Genomic DNA, 23,495 nt, shown 5'->3' on the forward strand with positions numbered 1-23,495 from the left:
AACCTGTATAAGCATGGAGGACACTATGTCAAGCAAAATAAGCCAGGCACAGAAAGACAAATATCATAGAAGTAGAGAGTATAATAGTGGTTACCATAGGATGGGAAGGGTATGGGGAAGGGAGAATAGGGAGAAGTTGGTCAAAGTGGGTGAGTACAAAGTTACAGTTAGGAGGAATAAGTTCTAGTGTTCCAATGCACAGCAGGGTGACTACAGTTAACAATATTATATATTAATTAACAATAATATATATTTGAAAATAGCTCAAAGAGATTTGGAATTTTCTTGCCACAATAAAATGATAAACGTTTGAAATGATGAATATGTTAATTTCACTAACTTCATCATTGTATATTGTACACATGTATTGAAACATCACATTGTACTCCAAAATTTGCAGTTATGTGTCAATTAAAACAAAACTAAAAAATACATTATCCAAATTACAAACATAGGCCAGGAATAAGATGTGCTGAGAAACAAAGGAAGTGCAAAATAGAATAGTGGTTGAGATATTACACCATAGCTTCTGGTGAATTTAGAATATATTAGGCTATGAATTTAGCAGTTTTTTAAAATGCTAAATACAGCAGCACATCTCATAACTTATCTTCCCTTGAAATTTAATAAAGTATTATGGACCATGTAGCCATTCTTTATAGTGTACTAAATAATAATGTTTGGATTGAAGCATACGAAATTGCCATTTTTTAGTTTAAAAATAGATGAATATGAGTAATTTCATATGGCTCATCCCAATGATAACCTAATTCAAGGAAGTTATTAAACTTAATAGGGAGATTATATCTAAAAGAATATAATTGAATATACATTAAAATGTTATTAACAGGGAATAATATGTGTGTGTGTGTGTGTGTATATATATATATATATACCTTTCTACAGAAGTTAGTTCTAATTAAAAAAAAAAAAAAAACACTGCTTACTCGCATTTTACCTGAATAATGCCTTCTACATTCTAACCTATTAATAATCCCAAACTGCAAAGCATAAAATTTATGTTTTCTAATTATAATCTTTATAAATTCAGTTTCCAAATGTTCTATTTCCTCTATATGCTCAATATCTATTAAACATCTAAGATACACCAAGCATATGCTAACAGAGTACTTGGGAAGATTTCATGATTTCTAGCAAGAATGTCAGAATAGTAAAGAACAATTTTATACCACGGGATAAATATAATATAATATAATAATAGAAATAAACAAAGCACTGTCAGGTTGGACACAAAAGCAATGAACAATGTCTAGGAGAATGTCAGGTAGTTTCTTCAGTATTATTCTTGCCCAGTAACTACTAGCAAAGGAGAAAATCCTACTTAAAGTACTATATTAATTTCCATTTTTCCTTAAATCTGTAGCTATCAGTTCCCTCTGTGTATATACTATGTTTGTGTGTGTAAACATATGTACAAGAGACTTTAAAAAAAATGTCCAGAATTTACAAAGATATGTAGTCACAGTTAAACCTTTAATAATTACATATTTGAACAGGGAAGGGGCATAATAATATGTAACACATTACTTCAGAATTAGTTTTGAAGACATGAGACATTCTGATTTTGTCTATACTGGCTTTTCTTAATTATCTGTGGCATTTTCAATTTAGAATAGTCAAAAGGAAATAATTCTTTTATGTTCAATTAAACAGCTCTGTACCCTCAGAGGCAAATGCTATACCCATAAAATTACTATTATCAGGTTGGGTAATTTTTACCTTTTCCAGGTGAAACCAATATATTTCAATGCTTCTTCAGCTAAGCAATCAAGAACATAGCATACATGTTCTCCATAACCTGACTTTAATTTTGAAGGAGGAAAATCTGCAGTTCTCCCCTGAAAAACAAAAAAAAAAAGGTATTATTTGTTAGTTATACTCCAAATGTCAAATATTTTAAGCAAAGAACTGCTGAATGGATGTATCACTTTTCTTTCAAATGATTTACAATAACTGTAATTACATTGCTTCATAGAAATCCATTTCAAGTCTTTGTAACCCATTGATACATAAAAATACTGAAAATAAAGACTTTTATTGTTAAAAGTATCAAATTAAAAAGCAATAACATCATAACAGCAGAACAAATTATTGATCTTATTAGAGTGAAAAGAAACCAGTAAAACTATTTAAACAACTATGTTTAAGGACAGAGTGATTCACTTGTCAAAAATTAATAACATTTGTGCCAAAAATATCTTACTGCCTGCCCAGGAAAAGTCAGAAATGAAAAAGTACAACTGCTGTCATGGTCTTAAGTACAAGTTCCCTTTCAGAATATAAAGTGTTTTGACTTTGTAGGATTTTTTTTTAATTATCATTTTTTAGATCAAGAATTAACCACCCCAAAATTTACCTCTCAGATATATCAAGATTTTTTTTTTAAATATTACTTTGGGCTAATAAAGAGTATATACTGAACATTTTCAGAAGTGACATTAACATTATAATATAAACTATTTTAAGGAGGTTATACCTGAAAATAAATTCATAATTATATTTACAGAGGAGTCATCTAAATGGCTAGCATTTGATATTAAATTACTAGTATTAAAATTCATAACTTGAGAACATGGAAAAAGAAGGGTCGTTTACACTTACAAATGACCGAAGCTCGGATAGTATGTTAGATATTGTTGCATTAGGGTCATCATATTCTTGAGGCTGCTCAAAGGGACGTCCCGCTTTATTAATCAACCAAGCAGCAAGAGTACAAAACATGTAGAACTGTTCGCCAGGGTTGGTAGGCAGTGCAAAATAGTGTCTGTTTCAAAACAAGGAGGAATGGGGGCAGATGTGAAATAATGCAAATAAGTCTATAATAACTAATAGGGCCGAATTCACAATTGTCCAACAATCTTTCTTCCCCCCAAATGGCCAACAAATCAAAAGACCTCGATAATTCACCCTTTGAAGTTTCCAGTAATCCACAGCACTCACACTGAAGTTTTTAAATCAGCAGGATTAGGGCAATTACTACTGTACCCAAAATATTAGATCAAAGACCTTACACCCAGGAAATGTAGTGCATGTTAGAGCACAGAGCATGTAGAATTTTTGCCAAAATGATTTAAGTGTCAGTAATAATATGTGAGTACCTTATTAATGAAAATGGTAATCTGGAACAACCTCAGAGCTTAAAAAAGATCTCAAAGATTACTCATTATGCATTTTTACTGTTTCTAACCTATCACCTATGGCAAACATTTGTTTTTATGTTGGCTGCATATTCAACCACCTGAGGAGCTAACAAAAATACTGGTACTTGACCAAACATTGCTTCTTCCCTCATGAATGAATTAAATCAGAACTTCAGTGAAAGTAGGCCCAGTATGGGGTATATTTCAAAAGATTTCTACATGTCTAAAAGGTGTAGTCAGGATTAAGAACCTGTGAATGTCACATCACCAGTCAAACATCTGTGGGCTCTTGCTTAATCCCCTAGTCTACTAAACACAGTTCTACGAGGATCAGTATGATTTTTACCTAAACATTATAGGAATAAAACTCACTAGCAACAACATTCAAGTCGGTTTAATCAAAAATCGTATTTGTCTTGTTCATGTGTAGCTATCATTATTATGTTTATAATGTATCTACAACTATTATAACCATTGTCATAAAAATCAGTCGTGTACTCCTTCATGTTTCCCAAACTTTTTCCTGCAGGATAAGTGTAAATGTTCTGGAAGATAACAGAAAGCTGGGAAGAAAAAAGGCCATGAAGTCCTTCCAGGTATATGCTCACTATCCTTTCAAAGCACCCACCCACCAAAAAGTCATCTTTTCCTTATCCGCAGATAACTCTTCTAGGGCAGAGGAATGAACACCAATAGATACTGTAAACCTAGGACAGTGGTTCTCAAACATTAGAGTCCATCAGAATCATCTGGAAGGCTTACTGAAACAGACTGCTAGGCCCCATCCCTATAATTACTGAAAAGGTAGACCTGGGAAAGGGCGTGAGGAATTTCATTTCTAGTAAGTTCCCAGGTGATGCTGATGCTGTTGGTCTGGTGATCACACTTTGAGAACCATTGGACTAGGATATCCCCACACAAATCCATGATTCAAAGTATCCTGCTGAACCCCTGAGGACACAGTGCAAGAGATGACATCAACAGAACCTTAAGGCCATTTTCTTTCATTTGAAAAATATACTTGGAAAAAAATGCATTTTTATTAACATATGAAATGTTGGTTGTCTATATTATCCTGATCAATTCACTTTAAGTAATAATCCCAGGACTACCTTTTCTAACGTGGATCAAGCAACACTACTTTTTCCTTTATCTTTTCTCCGACCATGGACTAATTTAATATGAACAGTTTGCATCAAGCCTACATATCTTTCAATTCAAGTTATTGGAAGAGAGCAGTGGAATGAGATTAAAACTATCAAGGGAAATTATTTGAGCCTGGCTGTAGACATTAAGTACTATAGATTCTTAATACTGATTGCCTTTTATGGAATAAAATAAACTAAATGTAAGTATTAAAGTGAAAGAAAAGCTATAAAACTGATTTATCTGGCTACTGCTAAGCTACAGTGATTTGAGGAGAAGGTCCTAGCTGACCACTACCCTCAGCAAGTAATGGCATTGCTTTCAAGATATGTTGGACTTTTCCCCCACTAGAACAAGGGTAGAACTTTAGGTTCTATGATAGGGACAATTCAATAGTTGTCATTCGTCTTTTCCACTTTTCAGTTTCTGAGAGTATGGTTATTGCAAAGGCAGAAGTCTTTTAAACCATAGCAAGTAGTTAAGTTTACTAACCGCATTTAAAGTGCTCCTTAACAGGGTCCTAAGTACCCACGGTCCCCAGTTGTATGAACACGGCCTTAAACAACAACAAAAAACCCAAAACTAGAAAAAAAGCCTTAAGTGAGAATGGCATTCCTCTCTGGAGACGAGATTTTGGGCGGTTTTATAATTTTTCTAGATATTTTCTTGTGTTTTTCTGAGTTTTCTACAATAAGTATTTGTTTCATCTTTACAATCAGAAAATAGTTTGTGTTTTGTGGTAATGCGTGTGTGTTGGGAAAAAAACAGGCAAGCTGTCTTCCGATCCTTTCTGCCGTTCCAAAACTTATTTATTCTCTCTACAAAAATACCAAGTCAGGGCTGCGTGAGCTCCACGGACCTCCCGGGAGTTTGGGGTGAAGTGCCCTTCCCTGGCTAGGAAGACGGAGGCAAGGAATTGCTAACCCGCTCTCACGAAATTGGTTCCCAGCAGGACAAAGGAGGGCATCTCCCTGGGGGCTAGCAGGCACCCAGGCGCTCGGGGACGTCGGCACCCACCTGGACGGGGCCTTCAGGTTGCTCTTCCGGAGGAACTCCTCCTCGTAGCGGAGCAGCTTCAGCTTCTCCACCAAGTCCTCCATCACCACGAACATGTGGTAGGCCGCGCCGGGACCCCGCTCCAAGACCACTTCCCCGGTCCCTTCGCCACGGGACCTAGGCACCCCATCTTCCAAACCCGACGTCGTGACGACGGCCAGGGCAGCAGTCATCGCAGGACGGACAGAGTCCAGCGTGGGCTCAGGCCCACAGACCTCTGCGGCCTAAGCCGCCAGCCAGGCCGCCGCCAGTACAGCCACGACCGGTTACCAGGCTACCACCGGACAACCCGTCACTAGGGAAACTAGACTCCGCCTCCTTCCCTCCAATCAGGGCGGCTTTCCTGAATGACGTCAGCCGTGGCCCGCCTCTTGCCCTGCCTCTGCGGAAATGGTGGTCGGGAAGCAGCCCCGCCGCTCATGGAGGCGTGGCGTTCGCGCCCCGATCCCGGCTGCCTCTCTTCCCTCGGACTCTGGAAGACTGAGGAGAGGCGGTTTGCGTTTCTGCTCCGCTTGCCTAGTGACTCTGAGCTGGCTTGAGGTGTGTTGGACCTGGTGGTTGCTAAAGGCAACTAAGCGGGCATCTGGGTCAGCTAGTAGATGTTAAAAAGATTAAAGGGAGGTGAAGACGTGCAGTATTGAAGGCTGCACTGGCCCACTGAACTTTATTTTCTCAGAATTGAAAAGTTTTTCATAGTTGTAAAGATAGTCAATACCATAGGTTTCACTTTTACTGCAGGAACTTTCCAACAAGAGATTTCTCTCGTTCTTTATTTAATTTTATCTTTCTCTCACTAGGCAGTGCTGCACTTAACAGTATATTGTAAAGCTTGAAGTACTGTATTACGTTGCCTGGCTGTTACTCCAGTGCTAGGAAAGTGGTTGGAAGGATGAGGAAGAAGACAAGGAACAAAAGGAGGCATTTGGAAGGATTTGTTTTACTTCAAAAACAAGAATACTAAGCTTCCATCCTGCTGCTTAATCTGTTTCAAACCCATTACATGTAGTATAAAGTTTTTGGGTACTTCGTTAAATCCAACAGAATAGAGATGGTCTTAAAAGGAATTTCCCTGCCCTAAAGCTCTAAGTGTGGCTAAAGATAGGGTGTTACTACTGTATTCTGCAGTTATTGACCTAGAAAATTCAAGAAAAGGTACATAACTGACCACAGAAATGGCCCAGCTTTACAGTTTTCGAAAGGCTGTGTATCAGGCAAGTTTCTTAACAGTTGCAAAAAATGAGGTAAGTGGTGGATGCCTGGCAGTTTTTTGGAAGAAAACTTAATACAAGAGATTGAACATATGTTCGTGTTTGTAACGTGACTTTTAAGGGCTCTCTGATCTCTTGTATCTGCCACTACAAAATATAGAAGGGCTATATTTTTGGACAACTGAAATTTGAAATGTATCTACAATATCCTGTTTTTATTAGAAAAAATGAGAACACTTTTCATTTTAATCTGTCTACAGCTAACTTGTTTCTGATACTAATAAGGTTATCAAAGTGAAAAGTCAGAAGGGCAAATACCAATTTTTTTCATTAAAGAAAGGAAGTACATAAAATTACAGACTTATGTAGAGAATAACCTGAAGGGGAGCCCACTGAGAATTGCTTTTTAAATAAATAACATTGCTTGCCTACCACAAGTCATGAGCCAGCTGCTTTCAATAAAGTTGAGTGAGAAAATTGGATTTGATGTTACCCCACTACCAAATTGGTCTTTCCTGGTCTTTGCCTTTTTGGAACAGTGATTCTCCCCGATAAGTCCATACCCCAACCACCACCACATGTGCAGCTTGGGGGTGTTATACGTATGTATAACAGTCACAGTAGTGTAAGATAGATGTATGGCTTTATAAGACTGAAAAATGAAAGCTTAGTTATGTTTTGGGGTCCTAAGTTAACTAACAAGCAAACTGGGGCTTTTTACATGACTCTGAAAAAGCTCTCAGACTTTGGAAGTAAATTTATTACACTCAGGGAGGGAGATGTTCCTGCCAGGCATGCTGCCTACTTAAGATGTTCTGACATTTTCAGGAAGTTACGTAACACAGTATGAAATAGTCAAACGTTGCTTTTTAGCTGATAAATCCTCCAGCAACGTATGTATTTTAACTTGGGGGAAACAAAACGACTCCCAGGGTCTTAGCCATTTCCTTCCCAGGTAAAATACTGACACAGCCTGGCCTGAAAGCAGTATACAGAATAATTTCCCCCCTTAATTGTGAAGAAGAAAAAAACCTGAAAATATAAAGTATTTCCAGTAATTGTGGCACAAAGAGAACAAAAAAGCTAACTGTTCAATACTGCATGTTTCCCCAATAAAAAGTTTTTGAAAGAACACTGAAATTTCATTGTTTTGTCAAGCCCAGGGATTATTTTTGCTGATTCCTTGTTTACCTGTAATAGTTTGTAACACATCAAAAGATCTTTTCCTTGATAGTTTTCTTTGTGTGTGTGAAAATGCACTCAAATCCTCTTCTAGCTGTTTCAGCCACTTGGAAGCTTTGGGGAATACAGTTGTATTAGGTTTTTTTTGTTTTGTTTTGGTTTGTAGGACTAGTTTATTTGTTCACTAAGGAGTTAGAGCTTGAAGAGAATGAACCATGTTCATTCTTCCTGTAAAATCTCAATTTCATCCCTGGTTTTATTTTATTGACCACTATTAATAGCTGGCCTTCTGACTTTGACTTTTACTTCTTACAAACTGTCTGTGAGGTAATTGAAAGTAACTTTTTTTTTTTTTTTTGAGACGGAGTCTTGCCCTGTCACCAGGCTGGAATGCAATGGCACGATATTGGCTCACTGCAACCTCCGCCTCCTGGATTCAAGCGGTTCCCCTGCCTCAGCTTTTTAAAACTCTTGGATCTTTCTGTGAAACTCTGAAAACTAAATAGCATTCCAGGCCGGGCACAGTGGTTCATGCCTGTAATCCCAGCACTTTGGGAGGCTGAGGCAGGCGGATCATTTGAGGTCAGAAGTTCGAAACCAGCCTGGCCAACATGGTGAAACCCCCGTCTCTACTAAAAATACAAAAATTAGCCGGGTGTGGTGGTGGGCGCCTGTAATCCCAGCTACTCAGGAGACTGAGGCAGGAGAATTGCTTGAACCCAGGAGGCAGAGGTTGCAGTGAGCAGAGATGGTGCCACTGCACTCCAGCCTGGGCGACAAAATGAGACTCTGTCTCAAAAAAAAAAAAAAAAAAAGTATCCCAGTCAAAGCCAATTTAAGCTCAATGGATTTCCCTGAAAGGTGCTTAGCAAGGCTGGGGGTGAAAAGGAGGCAGATTCTAGAATGGAGGAAGGCTTTCCAGCTGCACCTTCAAACAGAAGAGCAAGTCCTTCAGGCAAACTGGGTAGGCTTAAAGAACAAAGCTGTGCTGTGTTATAAATGGCTTAGTACCACCCATTTGGGTTGTTAAAAACTTAGAAAATCGCTAACTGAATAAATCTTGCTTGAAACTATAGAGAAGGAAAAACTTTTTCTGCCCTCTTTGGTTCAATAGCTGGGCCTGTGAATTAAATGAACATAAGACAGGTAAACAGGAAAAAAGCACACAATAATTAATATTTTTACATGCACATGGGAGCATTCAAAAGAAAAATGAAGCAGATAGGACCAACAGCTTATATGCCTTTTTTTTTTTTAAAGAAAACAAAGAATGGTACATTTGTAGGGAAGTGACAAGACAAAGGAAAAGGGATTTAAGGTTCACAAACTGTAGACAAGTGACCAGGAAAAATATGGGTAAAATTAGTGGAAGATAAAGATTATTTTAATAGGTTTGTTTCTGCAGACCCATTTTAGCATTAATTTCCAGTCTCCCATCATAAAAATGTTATTCTTTTCCTGGTACAGGGATGGCTTCTTTCTCATGGGAAATTTTATGACTTGCTTTTAAGTAGGAAGGGGAAGGTCAGAGAACCCTTCATATGTCTGCTGTATCACAGGTGCCTTCAGATCACAATAATCAGTATGCAACAGCAGCATATTTTGGGGTGGCATGTTCTAAGCCCCATTCAACCTCATCAAAAGTGTCTGCCAAAAATCTAGAAGGAAAAAAATCATATTTATGTGTAAATCTTTAAATGCGATGCCTTGTAAAGCAATGTGAAGACATTACCTCTTCAAAACTGCCCTATAGACCAGAACCAGTGCACTCAGACAAAAAAATAGGAGTAACTATTGTAGTTGCTGTGATTAATTCAAATATCCAAGAGAATCTACAGACATGCTATTAAGACAGCTCAGCAAGTTTGCCATATATGAGATCCAAACTAAAGAGAGTTATTGGATGCATAGTATTCTATTGACTATTTTGAATTAAAAGCACTTAAAACCCCAAGAGTTACTGGAGATGATAGTTAGAAAAACAAACCTCATAATAAGCAACACACAGCACCCAGGAACAAACCTATCATTATCTTTATAGAGAAATTGTTAAACTTTACTGAAAGTTTTGGAAAAATTCAAATAGGAATACGATGTTTATAATAAGAAAAATCAGCATATTTGCGAAATCTATAAATTTAGTATAATTTCAACTATAATTCTAGGAGGGTTATTCTGAAATTCATATATAAGCATAAATTTTAAAGAAGTCTGAGGTAGGAATTACAATATATCAGATAGCAAGATTCCTAATAAAAGTATAAATTAATGATATCAGAATATATACAAAATAGCCTGAAAGCAGATGAGCATTCATATGGAAACTTAGTATGCAGCAGAATCAGTGTTACCTCCTAGTGGAGAAAAATGAGCTATTCACAAAATGCTATTAAAACTATGGGCTATCCATATGGAAATAAAATTACGTCTATGACTTCCATCACATAAATTTCAGATGGACTGAAGACATGTAAAATATTTGTAATGTGTAGAAGAAAGCAGTATCTTTAACCTCAATGTAGGGAAGGAGTTCGTAAAAGAAATAAAAGATTTAAAAAGAGAAACTTATAAAAATTTAAGAACCCACATACAAAATAGGGCTCTATAAACAGTGAATAAATAAGATGCTTGTGAGCCCTATAATATCAATGGATTAATCTCCAGGATACACAAATAGATCACTGCAAAGGCTCTGCCATTCTAGAGGATTGTAGGTGTGTTCGTTTAAGTTGGGGTTTCTTGTTCTAAGCACTATTGCCATTTCAGGCTGGATCATTGTTGGAGGACTGTGTGTGCATTGCAGGATGTTTAGCAACATCCTTGGCCTCTACCCACTAGTTGCCAGTAGCACCACCCCTAATGGTAACAACGAAAAATGTCTCTGGACATTGCCAAATGGCCCCTGGTAGGGGGTGGGGGTGGGCGGCGGGGGGCGGGGGTGGGCGGCGAGGGGCGAGGGTGGGAGGGCAAATCACCCTGATTGAGAACCACTGCTCTAAATTCATGAATGGAAATTGCAAATGCCTTTATAAGGACCAGGCACGTAAAGGTAAATGAGTGACACGTGTGTGAGAGACTTATGGGGACCCTGAAAATTCATGCACCATCTCGAGGAGGGGGCATTTTTGTCAGGCAAGAATGCAGCCCAACTTTGCAATGTGTTCTGATTTTGCAAGGATCTGAAGCTAGATTTGTATGTCAGTATGAGATCCTAATGCTCTTGAGGGTGACCTTTTTGCAGAGAAAATATTTCATGGGCCACTTTAGTTGTTAAAGATATTTATTAATACATTAAAGTTCAAAATTTAGAAGCCTTATTCTAAACTTTTTAGTTTGACATTCAAATCTTTTTCAATTTATAAATGTAGTAAATTTGTTACAGCTATTTAAGGGCATGGGGGGTGGTTTACAATTTAAATTCCTGTAGAGGTTTTACTTGTTTATAAACTCATTATATTCTCTTTAATGGCTGACAAACCATTCCAGATACTGATAAATTCCCTAAATCTAAAAGTAAAAGAAAAAGAGGTGGTGGCGGGGGAGGGGGTGGCGGCGGAGTGGGTAATGCAGTGGATAAGCTCTATTAAGTATTCCAATACCGTTTGTAAACATAGCTTTCAATGTAAAACCAAAAGTCAAAGTTATCCAATTACATGTTATAAACTGGAGTCACAAGTCAGCCTGTTTCTTTAATAGGCCAAAATTTCAACCTTTAGATACTTAAATATCAAATATGCACAAATCATTCTTCAACAGAATTATCACTGCTATGGGCTTACTTTCATCATTACTGTACTTCGTGTCAAAACATTCCAGGATTAAAATATATTCAGCCTGGGAAAGAATTATCCCAATCTAAGACTAAAAACTTTCCCCATCCAATGGATTAATACTGCGGGATTCCTGAGCCAAGCGTAGAAGGAATTCTTGTCTAAACTGCAATTACTTTTGCACTGACCTAATAGTTAACTGCTTCAGCTGACTTTTGCTCTCAAGGTAGAGAAATGCCATCCAATTATATTGTACATATTACAAGGCTTTGTTTGGCTCCATGGTGTCATTTTCTTCAGGGAGAAACAAAATGTGTGTGTGAAGTGACTTCAGTTTACTATCCCTGGGTAAGTGATGTGGATGATTATTTAAGGGTTTCAAGTAGGTGTGTGCTGGTGGGGGCTGGGGTAGATGACATTCAAATTTGCGTTTTAGAGTTCTGGCAATAATGTAGAGAAGGGACTATAGAAAGGTGACAATTGATTCAGAAGGTGATTTGAATAGTTCAGTGAGAGATTGTCCTAAATTAGGATGAGTGGCAATTAGAATAGTGAAAATACGAGAGTTAACAGACTTTAGGAAGCAGATTCAACAGAACTTAGTAACCGACACCATGAGATATTCTCTAAGGTGTGAAAGGCACTATGCAGTTGGCCCACTTTGGGGCAAGAAAGGTAGTCTTTATACCCCTGTATCACTGGAAACTCTGAGCTTCCCCAGACATCTGTGGTTGGGGTGGCTCTTATTGGCCAAAGGTAATTTTGTGGAAAAAGATGCAGCTGTGAACACTGACCAGCCAATACTCATAGCAGCTGGAGAGTACAGCAGCCTGATGAAAGAGGAATCTGGGCAGGCATCAGCAGCTTTTGCTACAGTAGTTGACGTTAAAATACAGTTCTTCTGAATTTCTTTATGTGGAATATGTACTGAAGTAGTGAAACTTAGATAAAAAAAAATAAGGTTGCTAAAGGTACAAACCATACAAACTGTCAGATAGGAAAAATAGCATATAAGTAACTGCAAATATTGAAACATTCAGCCTAGTTTCCTGATAAGAGTTCTATTGCATCATGTATATTAGTAACACTTTGATTTGATACATTTTGGGTACTAACAAGAAGGATTGATCTGATCTGTCAGAGTTTTGAAGGTTAAATAGAAATTGGTTTATTCTTCAAGGGCTAGATTTAAAAGATTCAATTTATTTTACAGTCTGGGACAACATTCTTCCCCTAAGGAAAAATTAGATTTAAGACAGAGAGTAGTGTTAAAAATAAATGTCATAGGAGAAATCTCTCTTAATAGGGCTCCCTAGAGCCTAACGAAAGCAGAATCTGCTAGATGCTACCTCCTGTGGAATTATCATACTTTCATGGTACAACTCTGAATCTCAGTGCACAGTATGCCAGACTTTCTGAAGGCCTGTTTCACGGATAGTTATTGGCGCCTTATCTTGAGGTTTTGGAAACGGTTGCCCAAACCATTACACGGTAATAAAATGTTAAGTCCAAATGCCTTATTTTTATTTGTAGCTCCTTTCTATTTGTGGAGATGAATTCCTACTCCACACCTGTACATTTTGCTTCTGAAGAGAAAAAGTAATCCATTTTGCATTTGCATCTAGTAAGATTTTAATGAGAGATTCTTTTCTTTCTGAAGGTGAGAGTGTGAAAAACCAAACTAATAGATCCAGGAATCCGATTTTGGCTTTTTGGCAACCACAGAGAGAGGGAGAAAGTATTTTCTAAGATTTATGTATTTATGTATTTATTTTGGTACAACGAACACTTCAGCACATATAATACGTTAGGCACTGGGTTTGGGATGGTAATGCAAAGACTCATGGGCCTGGTGTCTATGCCCAAATAGCTCATGCTTTAATGCAGAGACACATGTACTTGGCAACTGAAACGTGGCATGATAGAGAAGTAGAGAGTGTTTGGGATGAAAGCTTTCCAGACATTTATTTAACCCCTCCAAAAAACAGAATTGATTTCTTCCCCTCTGTACCCCCATAGCCTATGGTACTTCCTGTCTCTGGAGTCTCATTTTTATCCTGTGCATGGAAGGATCAGGAAGAATTAGGCAAGGGAAATTAGTAGAAGCAGCAATATATTTGAAGTAGGTATCCTGTCTTGAGAGGCAAACTTCAGAGCAAAGGTGATGGTTCCTTTCTTTTGTGTCTAATATGGAGGCTGGTGCTGTTTACCATTTTGCCTAGGTGTACAGGGGTATAAGTTGACTCTCTTTGGGTAAGAACTTCAGTAAGGGGTCTGCTAGATATAGTCATGTATTTCCAGAATCAAGAACCAACATGTCTATCCACTAATAATTCTAATTGGAACGTGTTTAATTTCATTCCAAAGAACTCACCCCAAAAAGTCCTAAATCAAAGGCATAAACTAAAATATTTTTAGTGACTTTCTAACAACTTATAATTTTTACTAGATCTTTTGCTTGATCTACATGCCCAGTGTATACTTTTTCTTTTAATTGTTACTACAGACTTCAGAGGAATACTATAAGCTCTGTAAAACACTTTTCTTCCTTCTACCCAGTACCACAAGGCAGAGCATGGATTTATAATAGCAACTTTCTGAGGAAGAGTAGACAATTGAATGTAGACTTCATGGTTATCTAAGCCCCAAGAAAGAAGGGGAGATCCTCCCCATAGTTTAACCATAAAGTAGAAGTCAATAATGATTTTCCTTTTACCTCATAGAGTTGTGCAAAAGTGGCTGACCATCTACCAGCTCGTTCTTTCTTTATTAATGTGAAATGTTTATGCTTATGCTATGGTGTTAATATATGACCCCTCCAAAAGTCATTTTGAAATTTAATTGCCGTTGTAATGGTATTAAGAGGTAAGACCTTTAAGAAGTGATTAGGCTGCGTGAGGCTTCATCTTCATGGGTGGGATTGGTGTTGCTATAAAAGGATGGGTTCAGCCCCCTCTTGCTCTATCTCTCCATCTCATTTTTTGCCATGTGAGGACACAGCAAGAAGGTCCTTGCCAGATGCCAGCACCTTGATATTGGATTTCCTAGCCTCCAGAACTCTGAGCTAATAAATTTCTGTTTATTATAAATTACTCAGTCTCAGGTATTCTTTTAGAGCAGCACAAAATGAACCAAGACAGCTCATGTGGTCCATTTCTAGACTTCAAACTGACTTCAGTAGATATTTTTGCTTATTTTTATGCCTTCTAAAACTGTTTTTGTGGCTTTAGAGTAAGATTTGCTCTTTGGTAGAACAACCCACCTTTTCCTTTCTCTCAGTCTTCTTGATTACTGTACATTTATTTTTTAAGATGAACTATAAATGTATTTAATGTTGAAATATATACTCTAAATATACTTTTAAAAGTTAATATTGAGCATATCATCCAGGGATATAGTGTGTACTATTTGAGTCTCTTATTGGGCTAAAAAGGTCACAGAAGAACTCATTTTTTTTTATTATTACACTGACATTTTATTTTAAAACAAACACTTGCTATTTTCCTTATGCTAGTAAGTTAGCACTGTAGAGTATGAAAATTTCATATTACTTTCTGAAGGCAAGAACAGACTATTACACTGTGAAAGATTTTAATCTCCTCAGCTTCTTGGAGGAAGAATAATACTTCTGAAATGGGAAAAGGGAGCTTTTATAAGTAAAATTAGAAATGCCTCAGAGGATCTTGCTCTTTCAAAGGAAACACCAACTCTTTTTATAAAATAAAAAGCAAAAGATCTTTATTCTTGCTTGGAATACAATGACAGCTTCCTTATAGTTTTCCCTCCAGGTCTACCCCTCTTTCAGTCTTTTGTCTACATTGTTCCCAAAGTAATCTTCCTAAAATGCAAATATGGACATGCCTCTGTACTACCCGACATTCTTACATAGTTCCCCTATTCAGGACAATATTCAGTTTTCTTAGCTTGCTGTGTAAACGCCAGGGACAGATTCAGGCTTTGTGGGGCTTGAAGCTTATACAGTTGGTGGGGGTGGCGGTGGGGGAGGCATAATTTTTAATAAAGAGAAATACCAAATTTTGAATTTGAAATCAGCTACAGTACTTTGGAAGGGAGCATGCAAGTAAAGCTCCCTGGAACATAAACTGCGCTACTCTCTTGGTACATCTGCATCTACTGGGGAATTGTTTTATCACTGAAATGAGGTGAGGTTACCAGATCAATAAATAATGACCAAGATAGGCTGGGCACGGTACCTCATGCCTATAATCCCAGTATTTTGGGAGGCTGAGGCAGGAGGATTTCTTGAGCTAAGGAGTTCAAGACCAGCCTGGGCAACAACCAGTTAAGACCAACCAACTCTGTCTTAAATAAATAAATAACAACCAAGATAAAGTAACTATCCAACAAGCTGACATTGCTTATAGCCCAGAGATCTCTGACTAGAATTCAAGAGTTAAGGTGGCTGCATATAGCCAGGATGATGCTTCCTATCAAGAAACAGACTGGCTGACCCTTTATTATAGTCATCATTAAAAGGAGAATATTATGCTCATAGTTTTAAGACTAAATTGTTTTCATATAGGTTCAAGTTTGGCCCTTAAATCACCTAATTAAATAAAATTAGTTAAATTACTTTCCTGTGATTTGAGATTGCAACCCTCTACCCAGGCAGCAACTAACTTCCTGTATTAATCCGTTATTATCTGGTTGAAACATTTATTTAACAATCTTCCTGTCTGGCTGAGTCACAATTCTTAATGATATTTTAAAGGTGGCTGATTGGATTCTGTATCTTTTACACCTTTGTCTGGCTCTGCAGTCAATACCACTAAAGTCATGCCAATGGCACTATGATTAACCCCTCGTGGCAGACAAGGGGTCTTCCCCAGTTGAAACTGGAGAAAATTTAATGGTAGGAATGCTACACATATTCTGTCATCATTTTGTCCTGCCCTATATAATCATCTTCTCTTCATACTGTAAATTTTAGTCCTCCCTTTTGTTTCCTCCATAGCCTCTTAAAAAAAAAAAGCAGTGATTCCTTATTCTTTTATCTTTTGTGACCTTTCTCAAAGTATTTATGTTAGGTTGGGTCCTCCAAGAAGCAGAGGCCAAAATGGGATTAGATAAGTAAAAATTTTATTAGGCTATTTGCCTGGGATAGAACATGGGAAGGGACCACAGTCAGATCTTGATGCAAGACTGTTCACAAGTGAAGAGTAAAGGGAAGCAAGGTTGGGTGGAAGTGCTTGCTTTGTGCTGCCATGCAATCTAAGGGCCCCCACTTAAAGCTGGCAGCCTTCTGCATCATCCTATATATGGGCCAGATCAATATTCTTAGGTTTGGAATCTGTTACCTCCAGAAACCAGAAAGGCTTTCAAAATGCTGTGCTTCCTTCCTTGTGTAGGAGATGCAGGATACAATAGTTTGTCTTTTATTTTGGAGAGGTTGTCTCAGCAGGCCCCCAATCACTGGATCCCCAAAACTTAACTGAAGTGACTGCACCTGACTCTTTGTTGGGTTAATTTCTCGTGCTCTAGAGTGCACGCGTCTTACCGAGGCCTCTAGCATACTAATCACCTCTTGCTCCCACTCAATCAGCATCATGTCACAGATATAATGGGCCAGTGTCATGTTCTATGGAATGTCCTGGAGGTCCCAATCTCTTCAGACTCTGTTATGATGGAGGACAGGACAGTTAACATAGCTCTGAGGAAAACTTTAAATAGATATTGTCTATTCCTGTGAATGCAAACTGTTTCTGATCCTCTTTCCTGATTGGGCTTGAATAGAATGCGTTCACTAGACCAGTGCCTGCATAATGTGTATCTGAGGACACATTTGTTCTATCAAGGATACCACACTGGGCACAATAGCTACAAACTAGGGTACTTCTTGGTTGATTCTGTGATAGTCTACAGTCATTCTCCAGGAGCCATCTGGTTTTTGAAGGAGCCAAAGTAGCAAACTGAATAGAGATACAATAGGAACCATGATTCCTGCATCCTTCAGATCTTTAATGCTGTCACACATATTTGCCTTGCCTCTCCAGGTGATACTATATTGTTATTTATTTACTGCTTTGGGATGGCAGTTTCAGAGGTTTCCATTTGGCTGTTCCCACTGTAATAGCTCTTACTCCACAGGCTAGAAACCTAGTGTGGGGATTACTTTACTTGCCAAATGTATCAGTTTTATTCATGCATTCAAGGACTCTGTTGTCATGAAACATAGTTGCTGTGGTGAGGCAGAGTTCTCCTAAGGCCCCAGGCCCTTCTTTAGCCTATGGGTTATAGATGTGAACATTTGTTGTGGTCTGGGAACTGACCAAGCAAGCAATTGTGACATTATTGGGCAGCCAGCCAGCATCCTGCTCCTCCATTCTTGTCTTTATTTCATTGTAGTGTTAAGCAGCACCCTTGTTAACTGCCCATCTGTTTTGCCCCTAGAACTATGATGCTCTGTTAACCATCTCCACAATTCCCTGTGGGTCAAGCAGCCTTGGCTGCCCCCTGGCCTTGCCAGTCATTATGGTAATTACAGCCTCCTGCCTCCTGATAATAAGTGCTGCCATCTGGCCTCTATTACATCAAGGCCCCATCATCTTAATGATATTAATCAGGCCAGCTATGTGACTGCCTCTAGTATCATCATCCCTTGCCTACAGAGGGAACCATCACAGAGTTCCTTAGTGGTGCTAGTGCTCCTATCACGAATATATTCCTGATGGCCTTGGGGAATGGTGTGTTCTCTAGGCCCTTCTGAGGAACATAATCTTCTGGTGGGTTTTCTGGCCTCATGGCGTATATCCATTCCACATGTCTGCTTTCCTCAGCCTCAACTGCTTCGTCTGCCTACTTCTAGGGCACCTTGAACATTCCCAATTTATTGAGAATTGGCTAGGCTTCTAGGAGCTACACCAGCTGTAAGTTTACCCATCCCCTGGAGTCCTTGCTAAGGTGCTAAATTCTGGGTCTTGAGAAAGTGCTCCCAAGTCAATGAATTCTTTTTATGCAGTTGTACTTTCTGGCCTCTTTGATCAAGCACTTCTAAAATCCACTTTCGGGAGGAATTCACTGACTCCTGCTCATATATGCCAGCTCATTCACATAGTTCTTTAGGTATAAAGTCTCTTTCCTTCTTTATAAGGCCCAGCACTTCCCCAGGTGGGTTACACTGGGATTTAACCCTAGTTATTGGCCTGGGAGCTAAGGAGAGGTAGTAGAGGTAGCCTTCTAGGGCATCATCTGTTGCCTTGTAGGGGCAAGACTCCTGCTGTGCTGGGAGATGCTCCAGAAGTACTAGTTCTTCTAGTACTAGGAAAGGTGGGCTACCTCTGCAATCTTACAGGATCTGGAAGGTTGCAGAGTCAACCTCCTCAGAATATTCAGTCTCTTTTTTCAGAGTTCCAGGTTTTCTCCATCAGGGAACTGATACTTACAAAATTGATTTGCCTTAGCTTAGCATTAAAATATCTCTGCCTACTTCAGGGTAGTAAGACTTCTTAGGGCTTCAAATTTAAGCATTCCAGTGAGAAAGGAACATCATTTATGATAGCATCTACTGTGTTGTATTGGTCATAAGCCTACTCAGTCTCAGGAGGAGGGAACGAAAATACATTTTTAAAAAAACTTTTATTTTAGGCTTGGAGGTACATGTGAAGGTTTGTTACATAGGTAAACACATGTCATGGGGGTTTGTTGTACATATTATTTCATCACCCAAATATTATTGTGATAACACAATAGTTACCATTTATGCTTCTCTCCCTCCTCCCACCTCAAGTAGACCCCTGTGCCTGTTTTTCCCTTCTTTGTGTTCATAAGTTGTTATAATTTAGCTCCCACTTATAAGTGAGAGCATGCAGTATTAGGTTTTCTGTTCCGGTGTTAGTTTGCTAAAGATGACGGCCTCCAGCTCCATCCATATTCCCACAAAAGACATGATCTTGTTCTTTTTTATGGCTGCATAGTTTTTCATGGTGTATATGTGCCACATTTTCTCATCTAATTTGTCCTTGAAGGGCATTTAGGTTGATTCCATGTCTTTGCTATTGTGAATAGTGCGGTAATGAATATTTGTGTGCCTGTGTTTTTATGGTAGACGTGTTCCCTTTGCTCCACTAACTCACCAGCATCTGTTACTTTTCGACTTTTTAATAATAGCCATTCTGACTGGTGTGAGATGATATCTCATTGTGGTTTTGATTCACATTTCTGCTTCAGCCCCCAGTCACCTTAGACACTTCAAAGCCTGAAGGCTGGAATGGCTAAGTTGTCCAAACAGCAAAGGTAGTGGCCTGCTCCTCCCTCTGGGAGCTCCATGCCAGGGAGGTTACAAATCTCTTTCAGCCGGAGAACACCAACAGGGGTGGCTGGAGGCCCTGGTTGGGAGGTCCCACACAGTGAGGAGGAATGGGATTGGGGACTCGCTTAAAGAAGCAGTCTGGCCATGTTTCTGTACAGCAGCTGTGCTGTGCTGGGTGATCCCTTCCACCCCTGGTCTGCTCAGACACTGCAATGCCGAAAAGCTGAAACAGCTAAGTCTCCCAAACAGCAAAGATAGCAGCCCACCCTTCCATTTGGGAGCACTGTCCCAAGGAGAATTCAGCATTCTGTTGGCTGGAGAACACCAGTGGGGTTGGCTGGAGGCCCCAGTTGGGAGGTCCCACCCTGTGAGGAGGAATAGAATCAGACACCTACTTAAAGCAGCCATCTGGTCACATTTTGGTAGAGGAGCTGTGCTTTGCAGGGGGATCCCTTCTACCCCCAGTCAGCTCAGACTCTTCAAAGCCTGAAGGCTGGAATGGCCAAGGCACCCAAACAGCAATGATGGAGGCCCCCCTCTCCCCAAAGGAGCTCCTTCTCAGGGAGGTGCAATACTGCTACTGGTGGGTGGCTAAACTTCCAAGACAGTGGGTCTGATTTTCTGAGGCACAATGGAAGTACAGCCTGCAGGCTGTTACTGCTCAGCCCTCTGGATTCAACTTTTTCCCCTGTATGTACAGGGGTCTACCCTCCCACTTTGCCAGAGCTGCAACTACTTTTGCTGGAAAGTCTGAGTATTTAAGGCTCCAGGGTCTCCACACATGCTTGAGCAGCTGCTCCACCAAGACTCCACATAGCTTTGTGTGTCAGACTGAAGGCCCTGGTGGGGTGGGCTCACAAAGAGATCTCCTAATCCAAGGGTGGCAAGGATCCATGGGAGAAGTGTGGTTTCCTGGGGTTGCACATTTTCTCAACACCTCCCTGGGCAGAGGCGGTTCCCCTGGCTCCATGTTGCTCCCAGGTCCTGTCTTGCTTTTCTTCATTTTCCATAGGTCAGATTGTTTCCTTGATTAGTCCCAGTGCAAGTACCTGAATGTTTCAGTTGAAGGTGTTGTATTTTCTGACCCCTTCCATTTCTCTCTGTGAGAGGCACACACCATCTTGGCCACTCTCTACTCACCTTTTGATGGAAGGAGTACCAAATAATTTCATGGCAGTTTTTTTTTAAGCCAGCACAGCCAGCCAACAGTCTTCCTCTAAGGAAGGTTTAGAAAACCTGCAGCTTGATTTGTTGCTTCTCAGCTCTCCTGCCATTGCTAGCTTCCTGGATTTATACTCATCATAACCATCTTCAACTTGTATTGAAGATACAATACTATTGTATTGTATTGTATTGTATTGTATTGTATTGTATTGTATTGTATTGTATTGTATTGTGTTGTATTGCCTATTTACTTCTGTTTCAGTCTTCCTTCTTTCCCTGCACCTGGTACACAGGTGCTTAATAGGCACTCAATTGACTGTTCTTCTCTTAAATCTACTTTGGACACAAAATTAACATATTTAATAGTGTATAAGGTAGAAAAATAAAATCTAAAGTTCATGTGGCCCAAATCATACCATAAGAGCTAGGATTTCTTTGATCTGTCATCTATTATACATTAAATCCAGGTTAACGAAATCCAGGAATTATCCAAATAACAAATTATAGGGGGCTGTTTCAGAATTCTTTCTTTTTCTGAGGTGGTTGATAAACATTTCAACAACAATCTGGCATATAATTCCAAAATAACAAAACCTAAACTTGCCTCCAGAAATAGCCTTTCTGAACTGGGAATTAGGGAACTGAATTCTTACCCAAAAGCAATTAAATGGCCTTGAATAGGTAAGTTATGACTTTGTGAGGGTGTTCTCAGTGCAATCAAGAGCCATGTGTTTACCACGGTAAGAGAACTGTAGGAGAGTTAGGAAGAATGAAAACACTTTGTCCTGAAGGATGTTCAGAAAAATTATTTTGCCTTTTACTAGTCATATCTCTCTCTAAAAATCTTACCAAAATGTAAATAAATATTGAATTATAGATTAAAGTGTTTAATTTCTATCTGCACAATGGATAAAATGCAAAGTAACAAAAGAAGCAAAGGGAAATGAATGAAACTAAAGCAAAATACATGTTATGGCTGTGCATCAAATTACCCTTGAGTTTGTTTAATCTCCATATGATTTATACATGAAGAGCTAGCTAATTTGTGATATTGTTTGGAGAACTCAGAGGTATCAGAATGAAACCAGTTTTTCCAAACTAAAATGAGTTGGGAAGATAAGAAAATCCACCATTTAAAATAAATTGGCTCAGGGACTAGCTAAAACTCAGGACAAAGCTATATCACAATGAAATCCTTATTGGCGACTTAGCTTTGACCTATCAGTAAATACAAAATTCTCATTTTAGTCCTTTGTAGCAATAGATATCATTTATTTATCAAGTTGATTTTGCTGTGACAATTTGCATAATTCAGTAATTTAAGAAATTTACACAATTTTAAAGACAAAACAAGGATGTATTACAATTAGAAAAACAGATTCTCTACTAATCTATGCTTTTTGTAATTTATTTAATAAAGCAATAGGTTGGCCTTTAATTGTGCAGAATCTAATTATTGGATTTAGTCCTGTAATTCTTGAAGATTGGTAGGATTACACCTTTATCTTTCTTGTGTTCCCCTTGTTTGTGTAGTCAGACTGGAATAGAGCCAAGTGGCTTGCTATCTCCATGATCTTCCTATCTCACTTCTGGCAGGCCTGATTAAAGAGAGAATATATATGTGGAGATGGGAGATAATAGCTCTTTTACGTTGCTTTAGCATAAATTCTACTGGGTTGAAAGCTTAAAATAATATTGAAAAGTATTATGACTCCAGAAAGCATCTGGCTGGGTAGCTATATCCCAACTAGGGGCCAATTCTAAGAATTATGGAGAGAAGGGAAGCAGGGCAGCTATGTCTGACATCAATTAAGATTGCAAAAATAAAGATTTTTTTTTTTAGTTTGAGAAACTTACTGAATTTACCCAAGTCTTAAGAGAATACAAACATTCAATGTATATTCAGAAATACACGTATTTTGTGATACCTATTCATCCTTCGTAGTTTCTAGCTATGAAGCCCATGTCATTAATTGAGAATTAATTAATTAATCCTTTTAGGGACCAAATTTAACATTTGATGGGAGTCTTCTCAAACACATGGTATAAGTGATCCTGGTCCATTGAAAACTGGTTCATCAAACAGCAGTTGTGCTGCTGCGCAGATGCCCATCCTCCACCAAGGGCCTTCTGACTTAGGTGCATCCAGGAGGCTGTGCGTCTGTATGTTTTAAATGTCCGCCATTGACTCTGAAATGCAGCTAGGAGTTATCCTCCAAGGAAAGTCACTGCTCCTAGCTTACATCTTGTTGCTATGGATAAGAATTCAGAGCCACCTTATTTCTATTTAACAAGCTACTGCTTGTCAGATTAACTACACTTCCGTGTGACATTTTGCAATGTGAATTTTGCTCCCATAGTTTTCGCTTCATTCCATTCATCCTGGGCTTTGACTTCCTATTCATACCATTCTACCTTACAGTAAAGATTTTTCTCCTTTATGAAGAGAAAATAAAATCAAAATTAAACAGTTCTACCTTCTTTTACTTGATGACTTTTTAAAAATATTTTTCAAGCAGTAAAGTCTATTCTGTCTTTA

General features: G+C 38.7%; 2 protein-coding genes across 4 annotated transcripts in view; one reads left to right on the top strand and one right to left on the bottom strand.

Annotated features, from left to right (window-relative positions):
* IFT57 (intraflagellar transport 57) overlaps positions 1 to 5,712 on the bottom strand; it is a 60,174-nt gene extending 54,462 nt beyond the window's left edge. For 2 of the 3 annotated variants that reach the window (XR_008501394.2, XM_054480006.2), the window contains exons 1-3: positions 5,325 to 5,665; positions 2,623 to 2,785; positions 1,741 to 1,859 (exon numbers count right to left, since the gene is read on the bottom strand). Coding sequence is in view for 2 of the 3 variants with exons in the window: in XM_054480006.2 (XP_054335981.1) it covers positions 1,741 to 1,859; positions 2,623 to 2,785; positions 5,325 to 5,536 (494 nt within the window). In the remaining variant the exon portion in view is untranslated. Of the gene's footprint in view, positions 1 to 1,740; positions 1,860 to 2,622; positions 2,786 to 5,324 lie in introns of all 3 variants that reach the window. The other variant, XM_054480005.2, reaches the window with a different exon arrangement.
* HHLA2 (HHLA2 member of B7 family) overlaps positions 5,684 to 23,495 on the top strand; it is a 140,439-nt gene continuing 122,627 nt past the window's right edge. The window contains exon 1 of the mRNA XM_063661597.1: positions 5,684 to 5,903. The gene's annotated coding sequence lies outside the window, so the exon portion shown is untranslated. The remainder of the gene's footprint in view (positions 5,904 to 23,495) is intronic.

Source organism: Pongo pygmaeus, chromosome 2, assembly GCF_028885625.2.
Source record: "Pongo pygmaeus isolate AG05252 chromosome 2, NHGRI_mPonPyg2-v2.0_pri, whole genome shotgun sequence".
NCBI classification, from domain to species: domain Eukaryota; kingdom Metazoa; phylum Chordata; class Mammalia; order Primates; family Hominidae; genus Pongo; species Pongo pygmaeus.